Source organism: Oryzias latipes, chromosome 1 (assembly GCF_002234675.1).
Source record: "Oryzias latipes chromosome 1, ASM223467v1".
NCBI classification, from domain to species: Eukaryota; Metazoa; Chordata; class Actinopteri; order Beloniformes; family Adrianichthyidae; genus Oryzias; species Oryzias latipes.
The window spans coordinates 24,781,855-24,796,411 of record NC_019859.2 but is presented as its reverse complement, the minus strand read 5'-3'; the positions used below and the strand labels follow the sequence as shown (position 1 = coordinate 24,796,411).

At 40.1% G+C, this 14,557-nt stretch overlaps 1 protein-coding gene across 3 annotated transcripts in view; it reads left to right on the top strand.

The window, feature by feature from the left end:
* The window catches only part of mgat3 (mannosyl (beta-1,4-)-glycoprotein beta-1,4-N-acetylglucosaminyltransferase), an 83,485-nt gene extending 70,070 nt beyond the window's left edge, over positions 1-13,415 (top strand). For all 3 annotated transcript variants that reach the window (XM_011478417.3, XM_011478411.3, XM_011478412.3), the window contains 3 exons: positions 1,659-2,287; positions 4,420-4,702; positions 4,802-13,415. In XM_011478417.3, coding sequence (XP_011476719.2) covers positions 1,659-2,287; positions 4,420-4,702; positions 4,802-5,287 — 1,398 coding nt within the window. In that variant the 3' untranslated portion in view covers positions 5,288-13,415. The remainder of the gene's footprint in view (positions 1-1,658; positions 2,288-4,419; positions 4,703-4,801) is intronic.
* Positions 13,416-14,557: the final 1,142 nt, after the last annotated feature.

Sequence of the window (14,557 nt, the reverse complement as noted above, 5' to 3'; positions counted from 1 at the left end):
GGATTTTTAACAGGATCCAGAAAGAACTGGAGAATAAACATGTTGTACTTACATTAGCTACAGAAAGTTTAATCAAAGTGTTGATTTGGAGACAGTGGTGTCGTTACACATTGATGCTACAATGCTAAATGCTAAATGTGACTTCAAACTTGGAGCATCAAACCACATGCAGCACAATCTGTGTTTCAAGGCTGTTGCTACCAAAGATGCTCTGCCGAGTGCATGTAGGGCTGGGACGATAACCGCATCACTGCACTTTTTTACGTTTTGCATATGGTGCGTGATTGGAACTATAGTAAACACATTAAACGCATTCATCTTTGCTGATAATTTACTTTTTCAGCTAGTCCTGTGTTCAGACTTTCCTTCTTTCTTTCAGACTCTTCTCTCCTTCTCTCCCACCGCGCCTGTCACTGTCTGTCGTCGGCGCCCGCTCTCACTGCCTCTGCGCTGCACGTGGCTCCCTTTACTCAAACGCAGGCGCGCGCTTTTAGAAGCATACATCCTAATCCTCATTTCCGTCTCGCGAGGAAATACGACAAATTTACTGCGTTGTAATTATTAATTTCCATTGTAATCATTTCCATTACAAGCTGCGGGCAGTCTTGAGTGCGTGCCCGCCGGAGGATTTTGCGTTGGGGGGGGGGTTAAACTGTTCTCCTCCGTAACTCCAAACATGAACGCGCACTGTTAGATTTCGATGAATATCATTACATGGTTTGTTTGGGAACTATTTTGTGCAGCGCAAAGTTACGTGTCTGTATAAACAAAGGCGGAGCCTCCTGCCCCGCGTTCTTCATGGGTGTCTTAGTTGTTACTGTTATTTGTTAATAAAGAATAGTACGTTGTAATTGTATTTATTTCCGATGCGGCCGTCTGGGGATTTTGTGTTTGTTTTGTTCTTTTTTTGTTTTTTTTGGGGGGGGGGCTGCGGTTAACCCTTGTGCTATCCTAGGCACTTTAACGTTGGGAGTTGGGTCATCTAGACCCACTAGACAGTGCTCTGAACCTTGTTTCTTCAATGATTTGTGATCTTCACTGGTGTCCATGGATTACATGAAATCTTTCCACCTTTATCCACCTTTGTCATGGTAGGGAGAACACCTCAAAGTAAGGGTGGGGTCATCTAAGATAGCACAAGGGTTAACTGCGCCCCCTGGTGGTTCATCACCACGGTGATCAAAAATTCGACACCGTCACAGCTCTAAGTGCGTGTAGTGTTTCTCTTTGAGATGCTCAAGCTAGCTGTAGCTCACAAAACATCTGCTACATTGTTCTACAGACATTTTTACAGTTGAACTTTCTGTTAAAGCCAATATGTTAAATATATTTCTTCATTTGTAATCTTTGTTAAGGACAGTAAAAGCAGGGAGGAAAAAAATCGATTAAAATTTAAAATCAAATTTGGAATGAAAAAAAATCCGGGATTTTATTTTTTTGGCCATATCGCCCAGCTCTATGTTCCCTTTATCTTTATTTCGTAATTATTGATTTTCTTCAGGAGGCTGAATTTTATTTGCAGTTAATATTACTTTTTTTGTTTAAAATATTTACCCAGCTCCAGTTCATCCCCCCCTCCTGTTTTCAGCACATAACAATGCATCACAGACAGTCTTGTTGACAGTCACTGTATTTATTCATTATATGTTTTTTCCTAGGGGGAAGCGGAAGTCTACCATGCCAAACATTTTGAGCGAGAACATCCAAAAGCACATTTAGGAAGGGCACACATAGCAGTGTTCCTGGACAACCAACAGTGGGGCCCCTTAAAATCCATGGGGGACCTTCACACTCGCACTCACAGGCTCCAGGATGACAAAACGTCTTACTTTGTCAGCACCAAAGCTGGAGCCCTTTGCTTCAAACAGGGGACAGAGATGGCCTCCCAGAAGGATGATGCCATCAAAATGGTTGGGGCTGAATCGAATATGGCTGCTGAGGGGGCTGCTGCGCAGCGGAAACCTCTGCAGCTCAAGGAGCGGCCCTCCATGTCTCCAAAGACTAAGATGCGAGCTCGGAGTGGGGGGAAGCGGCTTGTCAAGTGTGTTTGTCGGCCAGGATGGCATGGACCTTACTGCGGGGTTCCAACTATGGTGTACCACTCCAACCTGCCAACCAAGGAGCGACTAACTCCCAGAGAGACCCCGCGGAGGGTGATTAATGCTATCAATGTGAACCATGAGTTTGACCTGCTGCATGCACGCTTTCACGAGCTTCATCAGGCTGTCGACCTGTTCCTTATATGTGAATCCAACTTCACTGCCTATGGGGAGAAACGGCCTCTTAGGTAAGATCAAACGTCATTTTTTCCTCTTTTTCTTTTCTGTTTCACAGAGTAATTGGCACACATTCAAGAACATGCTAAACATTGTTTACATAGGGACTCCTTTTTTTCCTTTTCTACTAGTGCATGTCTGTTTCCTACAGTTGGAAAAGGCTTGATGAGTGATAAGTGGGCTTTTTGCCTATAGCCTGACTGTTAGAAATGATAAAATTAAACAGTGTAGTCTTTGTGGACATCTTATGGCACTTATGTGTCACCTGCACATCCCATGCGTGCCGCATTTGGACGCAGTCAGTATGGAGTCAGTGCGCGCACCTCACTAATGACTAGAATGTGGCATACGGGCACCGTATGAGAGCATCATAACTGCGTATAACTTACACTATCCTTAAAATAATTCCCCATACCCTTACCACAAACACAACAGTGGTATGTCCCATTTTTATGATGTCCCTTATGAGGCTGCACGACACCAACAAGAGAACTGCAAGACACACCTGCACCCCCTTTAAGATGCTGCCACATCTGTTTACGACCCTCCATGGGCCCGGACAACCCGCTGCACTTGTTTGGGTCTACCCCTGTGTTTGTGCATGTGAATAAGGCATAATGCAGGTTATACCATTGATGGATTGCCAGTAGAAACCCAGAGTTTAGCTGCTCATGTCACCCCTACCCCTCCATTTACTAAAGTCACCCTAGTTCTCCAGCAGCTCCACTGGCTCCCACTTCAACTCCGTACCCATTTCCAAACCCTTTTACCTTCTTTCAAACTGCTAACAACCTCCCTCCTCCATATCCCTCAGATCTCTTCTGCATCTCCACTCCATCCTGTTTTGTTCGACTGTTTCCCTCAATTCACTTGTTCGTCCCACGTCTCGCCTCGCCACCGTGAGCCATCAGCTGCTCAGCTCCTCGTGCTTCCCTGACCTTTCTCACTCTTTTTCACATCCTCATTCAAGTCATAACTGTTTAAACTTCCTTTCAATCCCCAAACAAAACAGCAATTTCTCCTTTTAACCTCTCTGAGGTTGTTGCACTTGTGTGTATTATGCTTTTATTGTTGTTTTTAAATGTTGCAGTGTTCTTGAGTGCCAGAAAGGCACCTTCAAATAAAATGGGCTTTTTTGTTCTGATTGAATGCATTTTTCCCATTAAAAAATCAAAAAGTTGTAAGTCTTTTTAAAAACAAATTAAGTTGGAGTTTATTGCTCCATAGTGACAAAGGTAGTGACTACTGGAAAACCTATGGACTGACAAGGCGAAAGTAAAACTAATCTGTAATTTACACATTTCACTTGGTAAAAACACAAATACGGCTTATCAGAGCAGTAGATAGACTGTGAAGAATTGTGATGGCAGAGGTAATGGGGGTTTCTTTTATGTTTTTATAAGGAACTTGATTAGGAGATTTCTGACTTCTATAACACATTTATTCTATCCAAGGTTGCAGCTGAATACAAAGCTTCCACAATTTACTTGTGCTCATTCTGATATCATATCAAAAATGATGGGGGTAAGAGGAAACATGACCATCAAGCCTAAAATGTGGTGGGGAATTCAAGGCTGTGGTTGGAAGTTGTAACTAAAACAAATAATAACAATTGCAATAAACATATCAAGAACTTTAATAAACAGAAGGGAAGCAGTTCATATCATTTAGATAGCATATAAACATGACATTTTTGGGGTCATGATGTCACATTACAAACAGAGCCTTATCAGGTCATAAAAACCAGTTTGACATGCTTCCTTTCCTGTTTTTTTTCTATTGCAAGAGCGTCAAAAATCCCAACACAATGCATCAATGCCTAAATCTGCTTCTTTATCATCACTGAAGCAAAGATTGATGTTGAAGAACATTAAACAACAGAAAGGAAGCCCTAATATCAACGACTAACATTAAATATGAATGTCCTTTTTTATTTATTGCTCTTTTGACTTCTATTTGGCAGCAAAGCATGAAAAACACGCATAAAACATGAAAGTAGACACACAAAAATAGAAAAAGGGTTAAGAATAAAATCCAATTGGTAGCCAATATTAATACAACAATGCCCAAATAAAACAACAATGGAAGGTGTTGAAGCATGTTTTTGTACACGTTGGTAATTTTGCTCTTGTCATCCCTCTAGTTTCCTGCGCCTTCTCCTTAATGGTACATACAACTACATACGTCACAAGATCCTCTACGTGTTCCTTGACCATTTTCCAGACGGGGGGCGGCAGGATGGTTGGATTGCTGATGACTACTTGCGTACTTTTCTGACAAGAAACGGCATGTCCAGGGTGGTAGGTTTAAGACCAGACGATGTCTTCATCATCAATGACGCAGATGAAATCCCAGCACACGAGGGCCTCCTCTTCCTCAAGCTGTTTGATGGTTGGACGGAACCTTTTGCCATCCACATGCGCAAGGTACCAGCAGTCCGTCTTCTGGTTAAATGTTGTTGAATGTTGTTGATGTCAAACAGTTTGTAATTTTGATTTTTTTTTTTCTTTCCTCTTCATGTGCAGTCGTTGTATGGCTTTTTTTGGAAGCAATTTGGGTCTTTAGAGGTGATATCAGGCTGCACTGTGGGAATGCTCCGCCAAGTCTACGAAGGTGATGGCATCAAATTGCGTCGACGTGATTACTACACCATGCCTGGTTTCAGGAAGTATGAGAATGACACGGGCCACATCCTGGTTCAGTGGTCTGTTGGCAGTCCCTTCCACTATGCTGGTTGGCATTGCTCTTGGTGCTTCAAACCTGAAGGGATCTATTTTAAGCTGGTGTCAGCACAGAACGGCGACTTTCCTCGGTGGGGGGACTACGAAGACAAGCGTGACCTTGATTACATCCGGAATCTAATCAAGACAGGGGGTTGGTTTGATGGCTCCATGCAGGAGTACCCCCCTGCAGACTCAAAAGAGCATATGTATGCACCTAAGTACATGCTAGAGCACTATGACCAGTACAGCTACCTCCTGAAAAACCCTTACAGTGACCCGAAAAAGTGAGACTTTCAACTTCAACAAGGGACAGTTATGTGAAGAGACCCTGAGTGAAGGATTGGCACTAAGCTTTGGACAACACCCATGAGTTTGGGGTCTGAAAAATGATTGCTCTGGGGTCAAAAAGGGAGTACTTTTTTCCACACCAATCATGACTAAGAGAACATCAAGAGGATACAACCACTGGATCTACAGTACAGCATCACACCATTATTCTTTGTCTTGGAAGAGGCCAAAATAGCTTTCTTACAGTATTCTGTCCATTTTTTTGCTTTTCAAACCGTCCAGTTGGACACACCAGTTCTCTGAGAGGAAAGGGCAGCTTACTTAAAAAAAAAAAAAGAAAAAAAAAGAGGGAAAACAGGGATCTTAAGGAGCCAAATTTATTGAAATTTGACACTCAAAGTGAAGAATTGTTGTTTTTGTCTGCGTTTACCAAGGTTTACAGTTCAGCTCACATTACTGCTTCAGTCTCTACCTTCAGATGTCTTCCTGCCATAAGTCATGATATCATTGCAGAATCGAACTCTAACTGATGTGATCACATTCTCAAGTCTGCAGGAAAAATAGAAATCCTCCTAAGAGCACCAAAACACGTCCACTCACATTCATCGCCATGCACCTTAGACTTGCTTGTGTGTTTGTAAAAACTGTGCGTTGTCTTGTCTTTGTGTTGTAGTGTTTTGGAAAATGAAAATGGTGGGGAATCGTAGAAAGGAACACGAAAATAACAATTTCTCCTCAAGGATGAGACAGAATTATGTTTACATTGCCCTAACATGACACACAGCAAGAGAGCAAGAGGCATTATGGAAGGAGAAGTGCAGTGATGTTAAAGAGGCAGAATGCATTTTACACGGATGAGTGTGTGCATGCATGTTTCCTTGAGAATAAATGACTGCTTTGTCTATAATCCTTTGCCCCGTCAGTAACCATCTGAGACAAGTTGGATAAAACACCACCTTCCATTTTTTAAGTCTGTCAGCTTAGTAGCTGGCATTCCTTTTGTTTCCTTGGAAACTAAAATATGTAAAACACAGGTCTGGTTTTGTTAAGATGCGTGGGTGGATGTGTGTCAGTGAAGGAGCTGTAGTTCTGAGATGAGGTCAGCAATGACAAAGTTTTGCTGATAAAACCTTTCAGTTGCGGAGCCTCTGACACTTCAGATCTTCTCCTTTTGTCCTGCACTTGCTCTTTTCGCTTCCTTTTTCTTCTTTTTTCACAATAGTTGCTAAAGTTAACCTTTATTCACTGACCTCCATGAAATTAAACTTGTTTTTGAAACTGCACCCTCACAGTTCCACGCTTCACTAATCTTTGCATCCCTTCCCAGGAGTGAATGACTTGGCATATGTGGTTCTTGTTTATCCCCCAGCTGTGAACAGCTGTCCTTGTGGTAAAAATGCATAAAAATCCCCACTCCACCTCATTTGGTGGAACTTTTTGTTGTGGATGATTCGGCAGGCTGGCCTCTATGGATGTGCAATGTGGTTTTGGGTCATTTAAGGATCTTTTCAAAAACAAAGAAACCAAATATTTGAATTTTAAATACTACAAGGAATACTATAAATAGAACAGAGTTAATGTTTTTTTTTCTGTTTAAATCTAATATCGTTTTCTTCCCTTCTTAATAGGGTTTACTGATTGTGTTTTCTCAGCCCTAGGCTTGATTCTGTTTTAAAATGAAAGATCCTCCAAAATTGTAAACAGTTTTAAGCCAGAAAGGTGATGAGTGATTTAAGGGATGAAGATTTGTCTAAAAGGTCAGAGTTTGATACTAATACTTTATGTTAGAAGTCAGAGGCATGCACAGATTGCACTATTCCTCTGCTCATACCACTCAGTTTGTCAATAAGCTTGCTCTTCCCGGCTGTACGCGCTTGGCGGGAAAATAAGATTAGCCAGCAGGCGGCTGACAGTTGTTTGGGGTCAGTGTTGTGTTTCCTGCGGGAGCAGCTGTTTGGGGTTTGGAGTGTAGAGCCAAAAAAGTGTCTAAATCTGAAGAAGCTGCAGAGAAACTTTAAGAAAATAAGAGTTATGCAAACAGTACTAAGTTTAAGCCTTATTTATTTTTCTTTTAAATTCAATTCCTTTGCATTTTGAAAGACATATCATGATTGAGATAAAGGTAAAACAGGTTTCAGCTATTGAGACAGGACACACTCTAGACAAGACTGCACTTCCCCAAATCATAGAAAATCAGATTCTTTTGAGTCTCTTCTAACAAAATATTCAGGATTTCTCTGCAACCACCCAAAAGAGAAACTTTCTAAAGTCATTTAAACAAAATACTCACCTGTCATCTGCTCTTGCGGCTGTAATTAAGGATAACCTCTCTGTGTAATCAAATTGTTGCTGCCAAGGTTTTATTTTCTCAACAAAGAAAGGACAGAAAATGTGCCTTGCTGAAACGCCCTTTCAGGAATGCAACAGAAGCGTCACATAGCAGACTAATGGGGTATGTATGTTTAAAGCCCTATCAAGACACAATTAACTCAGACTCACTCAACCCTCTTCTGCAGTCTGACTGCACATCTGCTGCACACTCACATGTCTGCAAGTCTGTATGCTTTTGTGTGGTTTAGGGCGTAACAGTGGTGACTCATGGTTTTTAAGAGTTTTGCTAAAAGATGAGCTGGGGTTGCTTCACCGGGCCTATTGTCTGTTATCGCCATGGTGATGATCCCTTGAGAAGTACCTGGCTTTGTTAAGAGCCTTAGGTCATCCTCCAAGGCGTAGATTGGTAGTTTGGTGGCAGGGATCAACAGTTGGTGGAATCCCGGAGGAACTCTTCCCTTGGGGGTATTTTTAACACTAGAATAAATCCAGGTGGTTTAGTTTGATCGACTGGGAAATGCCCCAAAATGTGCTTTACTTTCACTCCCTATTCCTCTGAAAGTGGTCCAAACTGCCTACAAACATCAAGTACTTAAAAAGAAATTGGCTTCACTAAATTTCAGAGGAACTTTCATATCTGCCAATAGAAAGGGAATCTATCTGAAGTAAAGCAAAACTCTGGTTTGGACCACACAACCTGGGGTGGAAGAGCTCTTCTTTTTAGTCTCAGAACCAATGAAGAGTCAAAACGACCAACAAACAGAAATTTTGTGCCAATGGTAAGACCACTGGAGTTTTGGGAAGGATTATTGTGTGCATTATTTAATGCATAAAAGGAGAAAAGAGTGCAAAAAAACATTATTAAAATATGATGCAAAATAAAATAAAAATCAAGCTGTTTGCACACAAAGCTAATGCAGTCTCAGCTGTCTACAGAAAGAAAAAAGGGACAACATTGATGAAAACCTTCTTGCTGCACTGCAGACCTGGTCAAGTTAAGAGAGCTGGTAAAAAGGAAATGTGTAAACTAGCATATTTACCGGTAGTTACGTCGCCATATTGCAGAGCAGCCTGAGTTGCCCCAATTGCACTGCAAGGTTTTAAAGAGCCTCATCTCCAAATTTAAAGTTAAAGTTTGCCTAAGGGCACTTCAGCAAGTTGTAGCCAGCTAGAGGTAGGTCTTAAAAGCACCAAGCTATTTGTGACAGCATTTTAATGTTAGGTTTTCCTGCTGCACTTACCTTTGGTCATGATCACATCAACACCAGTAAGTTGAGAAACAGGGCTTACACTAAATGTGAATATGTCTCTGAAATCTCTCAAAAATAAACTTCCAGGTGAGTGAAATGTTCAACATGAAGAATACCACTGCTTAAACATCCTTATTATCTATTGCATTTAACACTATGCAATGGATGATGCAATTAAAAAAGAAAAGAGAGACGAAAGAAAAATAGAAATGTGGATGCAACTGTGACATTCTAGGAAAAATCTGTGTGTCTAAACACAAACCATTTAGAGAACAACCTGTATTTTTCGTATTTAAAGTCAAACAAATGCAAATAGATCCTGCATTGAAACAAAAGCAAAGAATTCATGTATTCTTTTATTCATTCTCACCCTATGTATTTTTTCATGACAATAGGCGATGGAGCTGCAGATGCAGATTCAGAAACTGAGCATCTGCATGGGTTATGCTGTGATGTAGACATTCCCCCACAGGGAAATGTCCACATAGATGCTTTAAAGCTACAGGGTATAGAAAAGATAAAAGCCGCAGCAGAAAGTCACAAACTCTTTATTGCTTTGGGATTTTACAGGTCTTTCTGATTTTTGTGTTACAGCATTTTTGCCAAAGATACAAGCTTTTAATTTGTAGCAAAAACCTGCCAGCAGTTCTGCAGTAAACTGCCACCGGCTGCTGTTGCTGAGATGAGGGGGAATACATTAAGTGAGTCAGCTGCAGGTAGAATTGGAGTAATGCTCTGCAGCTTTATTAATATCAAAAACAAGAAGTTTATTTTTCTTTAAATTGCAGATTCCATCAGGTTCCCTCTTTTGCCCACAGCTTCCTAGTAGAGCAGAAATTGCTTAGCATTTATTTAAACCTTTGAATAAAGTATAAGTATAGTATTTTTGACAAATGACCTAAAAGAAATACAACCATAAATAGATCAAACAATGGGCTGTCTTTGACTGCTGTCTTTATACCTCGTTCACTTATGCTACAAGTATGTGACCCCCCCTTCACCAGTAACCCCCCCTCATCTGTGTTTTTGCTCTCGCACTCCCTGGCTGGCTGCTTGTCTGCAAGACTTGCATGATTTCACTGCTTTGGATCCCTTCCAGCAAATGATCTTTTTTCTAAGAAACACAGGCCTCATTCAGGCCAGCAATCTAAGAGACAGACGTCCCGGTTGACTTGAAGTTGTTCCCATGGGGAGTTGAAGATGACTTGAGGTTTTCTGAACGCTCTTTTGAGCTCTTGAAGCTTCACAGTTTTAAGTATTTTAAAGGAGGGTAACTGAAAGCTTCCTATGAAGCTCAGATAATTTGTTTTTTCTCCCTAAAACTGTAAATAGGAAAATCAATCTTCACAGTCGTTTCAGCAGGATTTCACCTGGAACAAAAACTCACTAGAATTAATCATCTTTGGTATGTTAATGTGCAACCTCTGGTTTTCAGGCTTCAGCTGGGTAATTTAACAGTTTGCAAACACCAGTTGGGTTAAAGTGTATGTGTTACCCAATCTGAGTAAGAAAAAAAAACCCAGCATTCTACAACACTTGGATCAGTAGGATTTTTAAGTGACTTACAGTGAGCTGAGTTTACATCGCTTTACCAAAATGTGGTTAAATTAATAGAAAACGTGTCTGAGTTGATGAGTCACATTTGTGAATCTGTTCAAGAACAGATTGTTGGCATTGGGATTGATATTATCAAACAAATTTGGTACAGGGGTCCATATGCTGTGATCAGACATATGAAAGTCAGAGCTGCTGCACAGCCCAGACAGATGGATGCAGTGACACATGCATGCTCCAGGGGGCAGAAAAGCAGTCTGGCCAACACCTGGCTGCAAAGCAAGTGCCATCACAAACAGGAGGGGAGTGATGAACATATGGGTTTCTTTGTCACTGACTACTACCATCTTTGGCTGGGTTTGCAACCCTGCAACAGTACAATGCAGAAGTGTGCATTTCTTTAATCTGTAGGATTTCATTTGGCCCAGTCAGCTAAATTTTTTACACATTTAAACCCTCAGTGCTTCATAACTAAACTGAAGATGAAGCCAATTTGAAAAGCTGAGAAGTCCAGTTGGCTTTTATGTGTGGACCTGGGTCAGACAGGTAAAACAAACCATGATTACGACGCCATGCAAGAGGAGCCGTACAAGATCAAGCCTGGCCCGGTTCAGTATCAGCGCCAGAACTTGTGCTGATCCTGAATGGCCATTCACTCTGGATGTGTCGTTCTCTCTGGCCTGCCAAGTGGGCGTGGAGAAAAGATTTAGCTTGGCTGGAACAAAGAAAAGCTGATTGTGAAATCATATTCAAAGCCTTGAACATGACATTTCCGCCCGCTGGCTTCCTGTTAGCCTCCCAGTTGCAGACGGAGCGTCTCAGAGCATGCATTAACTTACATTTGTGGACTCCATTTATTTCTGTTTGATTTGTGTTACTTGTAATCTGAATCTCTTTGGTTTTCTGGCCTGGATTGAAACAGACTGTAAAATGAGGGTTTAGAATGAGGCAGAATGTGGGGGTGATGATGAATGTTAGTACAGGAGGGTTCAAATTCCCAGCATTCCCTATAAGAATCCAATATTGAAAAAAAGGATGGGACTGTTTTGATTTAATTTGCACTTTTGCTTTTACATGAGGTCAGTGAAGGGGGCTTTCTTTTATTTAATTTTTTGTTTTTTGGTCAAGTATGATGAGTGTCTCTGTTTTTTTCTATTTCACTTGGCATTCGGTATGCCTGGTTTTATAGCTCCATTCTATTGGCAGCTTGATTTAAAATGTGGTGTGTGTATGTGAAGGAATGTGGTAGTTAAAAAGCACTGTCCCACTTTCAAAGCTGACTCCCAGTCCACCTCACAGATCCTTTGGCTTCAAACAAGAGCGTTCTGCTTACCTTTTACTTATGTTTTCAATTAATTTTGTGGCAAATCATTTTCTGAGCAGTGATCATTACTTGTAACATTTTAGTCTATATAAAGATAGACACAGAACACGACTCTTTGCTTTTCAACTGTGTTCAAATTTCAACCAAGCCTTCTGCTGGTCATACCAACTATTGTATTGCTACGTTCATGCCAGGCATGCGTCGCAGACCAGAAAAAAAAAAAAATCTCAGCCAGTAGGAAGAGGTCAGGCCAAGATGATGCTTGAGTCCGCATGTGTCTTTGTATTTTTGTGTCTGACGTTGTGTACATGTCAAAACAGTTTCTTAAAGTGGTGCTGCTTTTGTTGCTCCAAACACTGAATCCATGTTTTGCTTTGAGCCCACAACAACCTCATTCATTCACGTATGCCTGAATCATGACTCAGGTGCAACGGTTTAAAAAGGTTATTAATGCTAATGGTATGCTTCAATAAAACCAGCCAAATTTTTTTCTTGTTAGTGATTTTTTTTTCATCAAAAAAAACATGTGACAGGCCGGTTTTTGCTATTTACTAGATGATTATTTTATCATCCATTCTCTGGAAGGAATCACAAAGAGGTCCTTCACAGGTGCCCTCCTGTTCCACACTTATGCCTTTTGCCGTCCACTCAATTCCATCCAGATTGGACAAAAGGCTACAGAAAAAGCTCCCACACATCAACAGCAACGCCTCCGTGGATGACTGGCACCTGGCCTCCGGGGACATGCTTAATTGTCTGCTGTCTGCAGCAAATTAACTAACGAGGCTGCTTGCCAATCCTAATCCTCTGCAGCCTGGTTTGCCAGAAATAGCCCTCTACTTTTTTTTTTTTTTACAAATTTTGTGTTAAAAAAGAAGAAAATGAGAAATGAATTAATCATGGTTTACAGTCTATGGCAGAGGGCTTGAGTGTGTTCTGTTTTGAAAACTAGGTGCTGCTTTATTTCCCTGTTTGTGCAGATTTCAGCCACTTTCAGGGGTAACTTACAAAGAAGCGCTCTTTACGAGAATGTAAAAATGTGATGTGAAAACTGTCCAGATGAAAAAAAAAACAACACATTTTTTCGATGATGTCCAATAATTTATCCTCTGCCTTGCTCTTTCCATGTGCACTGATGATTGTAGATAGATTGTTGCAAAGTTGTATTTTTATTTTTTATTTAATTATTAATCCATTGTTTTGAGGGCTTGTTATTTTTTTTCTTACCTTTAAGGGTTCAAAGTGTGTGAAAAAAAGGGTGTGTATTCACTGTACGTTTGGAAGAATGAAGACAAAAATGATGGTGTGTTCTTCTCATGTGTAACATTTGGCTTCCAAACACAGCTTCTGTTTCCAGCTGGAAGCAGTGTGTTCATCATGTTGCTTTGCATCTTCATCCACTCATTCAAATTAAGGCAAAACAAACTGCAGCAGAAGGAAAAGAAGGATATTTTTCCATCAGTGTGGAAAATGTTGAAATAAGAGACAATACTTTTGAAAAAAAAAGAAGATATTTTTCTCTTCTTTGGGGTCACAGAGGAGAGTGTACATTTTTAAGTTAAGTAAAAGTAATTAAAAAAGCTCATTTGTTCTCTATATGAATGACTGTATGTTAACCATGAATAAAGGTAATGACAAAGTCATATAATAAAATGAGTTTAAAAATGTAGTTGTTATTTTGTATGTGTTTGTGTACATGTATGTGCACTTAAAGTAACTTCCATCACTTGCCTCACTAGAGGGCAGCACTGATAAACACATGGCATCTCATTAAAGATGCCTCCTAGAACTAACAACATTTGAATGGTTAAAGTACATTTTTATTATTATCGTTTGGTCAGTTGATGAACTGTCTAAGTGAATGTTCTTGCATTTGGTACTCAGGTGATTTTTAAAAACTATGATGAATTAAAAAAACTCCAAAAGACTCTTATTTAAGTGTAGAAATCCAAGTAGGTTCAAATAAAAGCAGTCGACTGGACTTGCCTTGTATTTCATTTTTAAAGACAATTCACCTCTCTTCCAAAGCTTCTTGGAAAAAAGGTGAAGCAGCTTTAATCATTAAAAACCATCCAAGAGCATTTGACTGCTCTTTTACCTACCACTTTGATGGAATCAAAATTGATTGTGAGAATCTAAAAAGATGAAGGCAAAGAGATTTTTTTTCATCATAAATAAGAACGGTGTCTGCATTTTGTTTTGGTAAACTTGCGTGTTTTTTAAGGTTATCAATCTTTCCCTATCATATGATTTGATACGCATAAATTAAAGTTTCACCTAACTTACAGTCCAACTCTTTCACCTAAATAGATGCATTTAGTATTCATTCGGAATTTAAAAGAATTAATGAAATTGTTTTTTAACTGGGAAATTTCTTTTTTATTCTTTCTGGCATTTTTGATTTTAAGGAACAAAAACAAAACGTCTTTGACATACCGGAATCAAATCAAATCATTTATTCTTTGTAGAGCACTTTTCATACTGATGAAACTCAAAGTGCTTTACATGGTAGTACTTTTGCCAGTTAAAAAACCTAAAGCAAAACAAAGACCTTTACACACCAAAAAAATCATGAAGGACATGCAATGCCCAATCTGTGGCATTCTGGTTTTCAGCCGTTACTGCTGTTACTCCCAGTACTAGATCCATTTTTCAATACGTATCTGTATCCTTTACATCCCTACAGTTTTTGCTGTCAATTTGACACATACTCTGTAGTGACATTAATTCTGTCTTTCACTTAAACTACGTTCACTTCTCCCTCAGCAACGCGAGTTCAAGCAACCACTTTCAATGAAAAGTCTGTGTAAA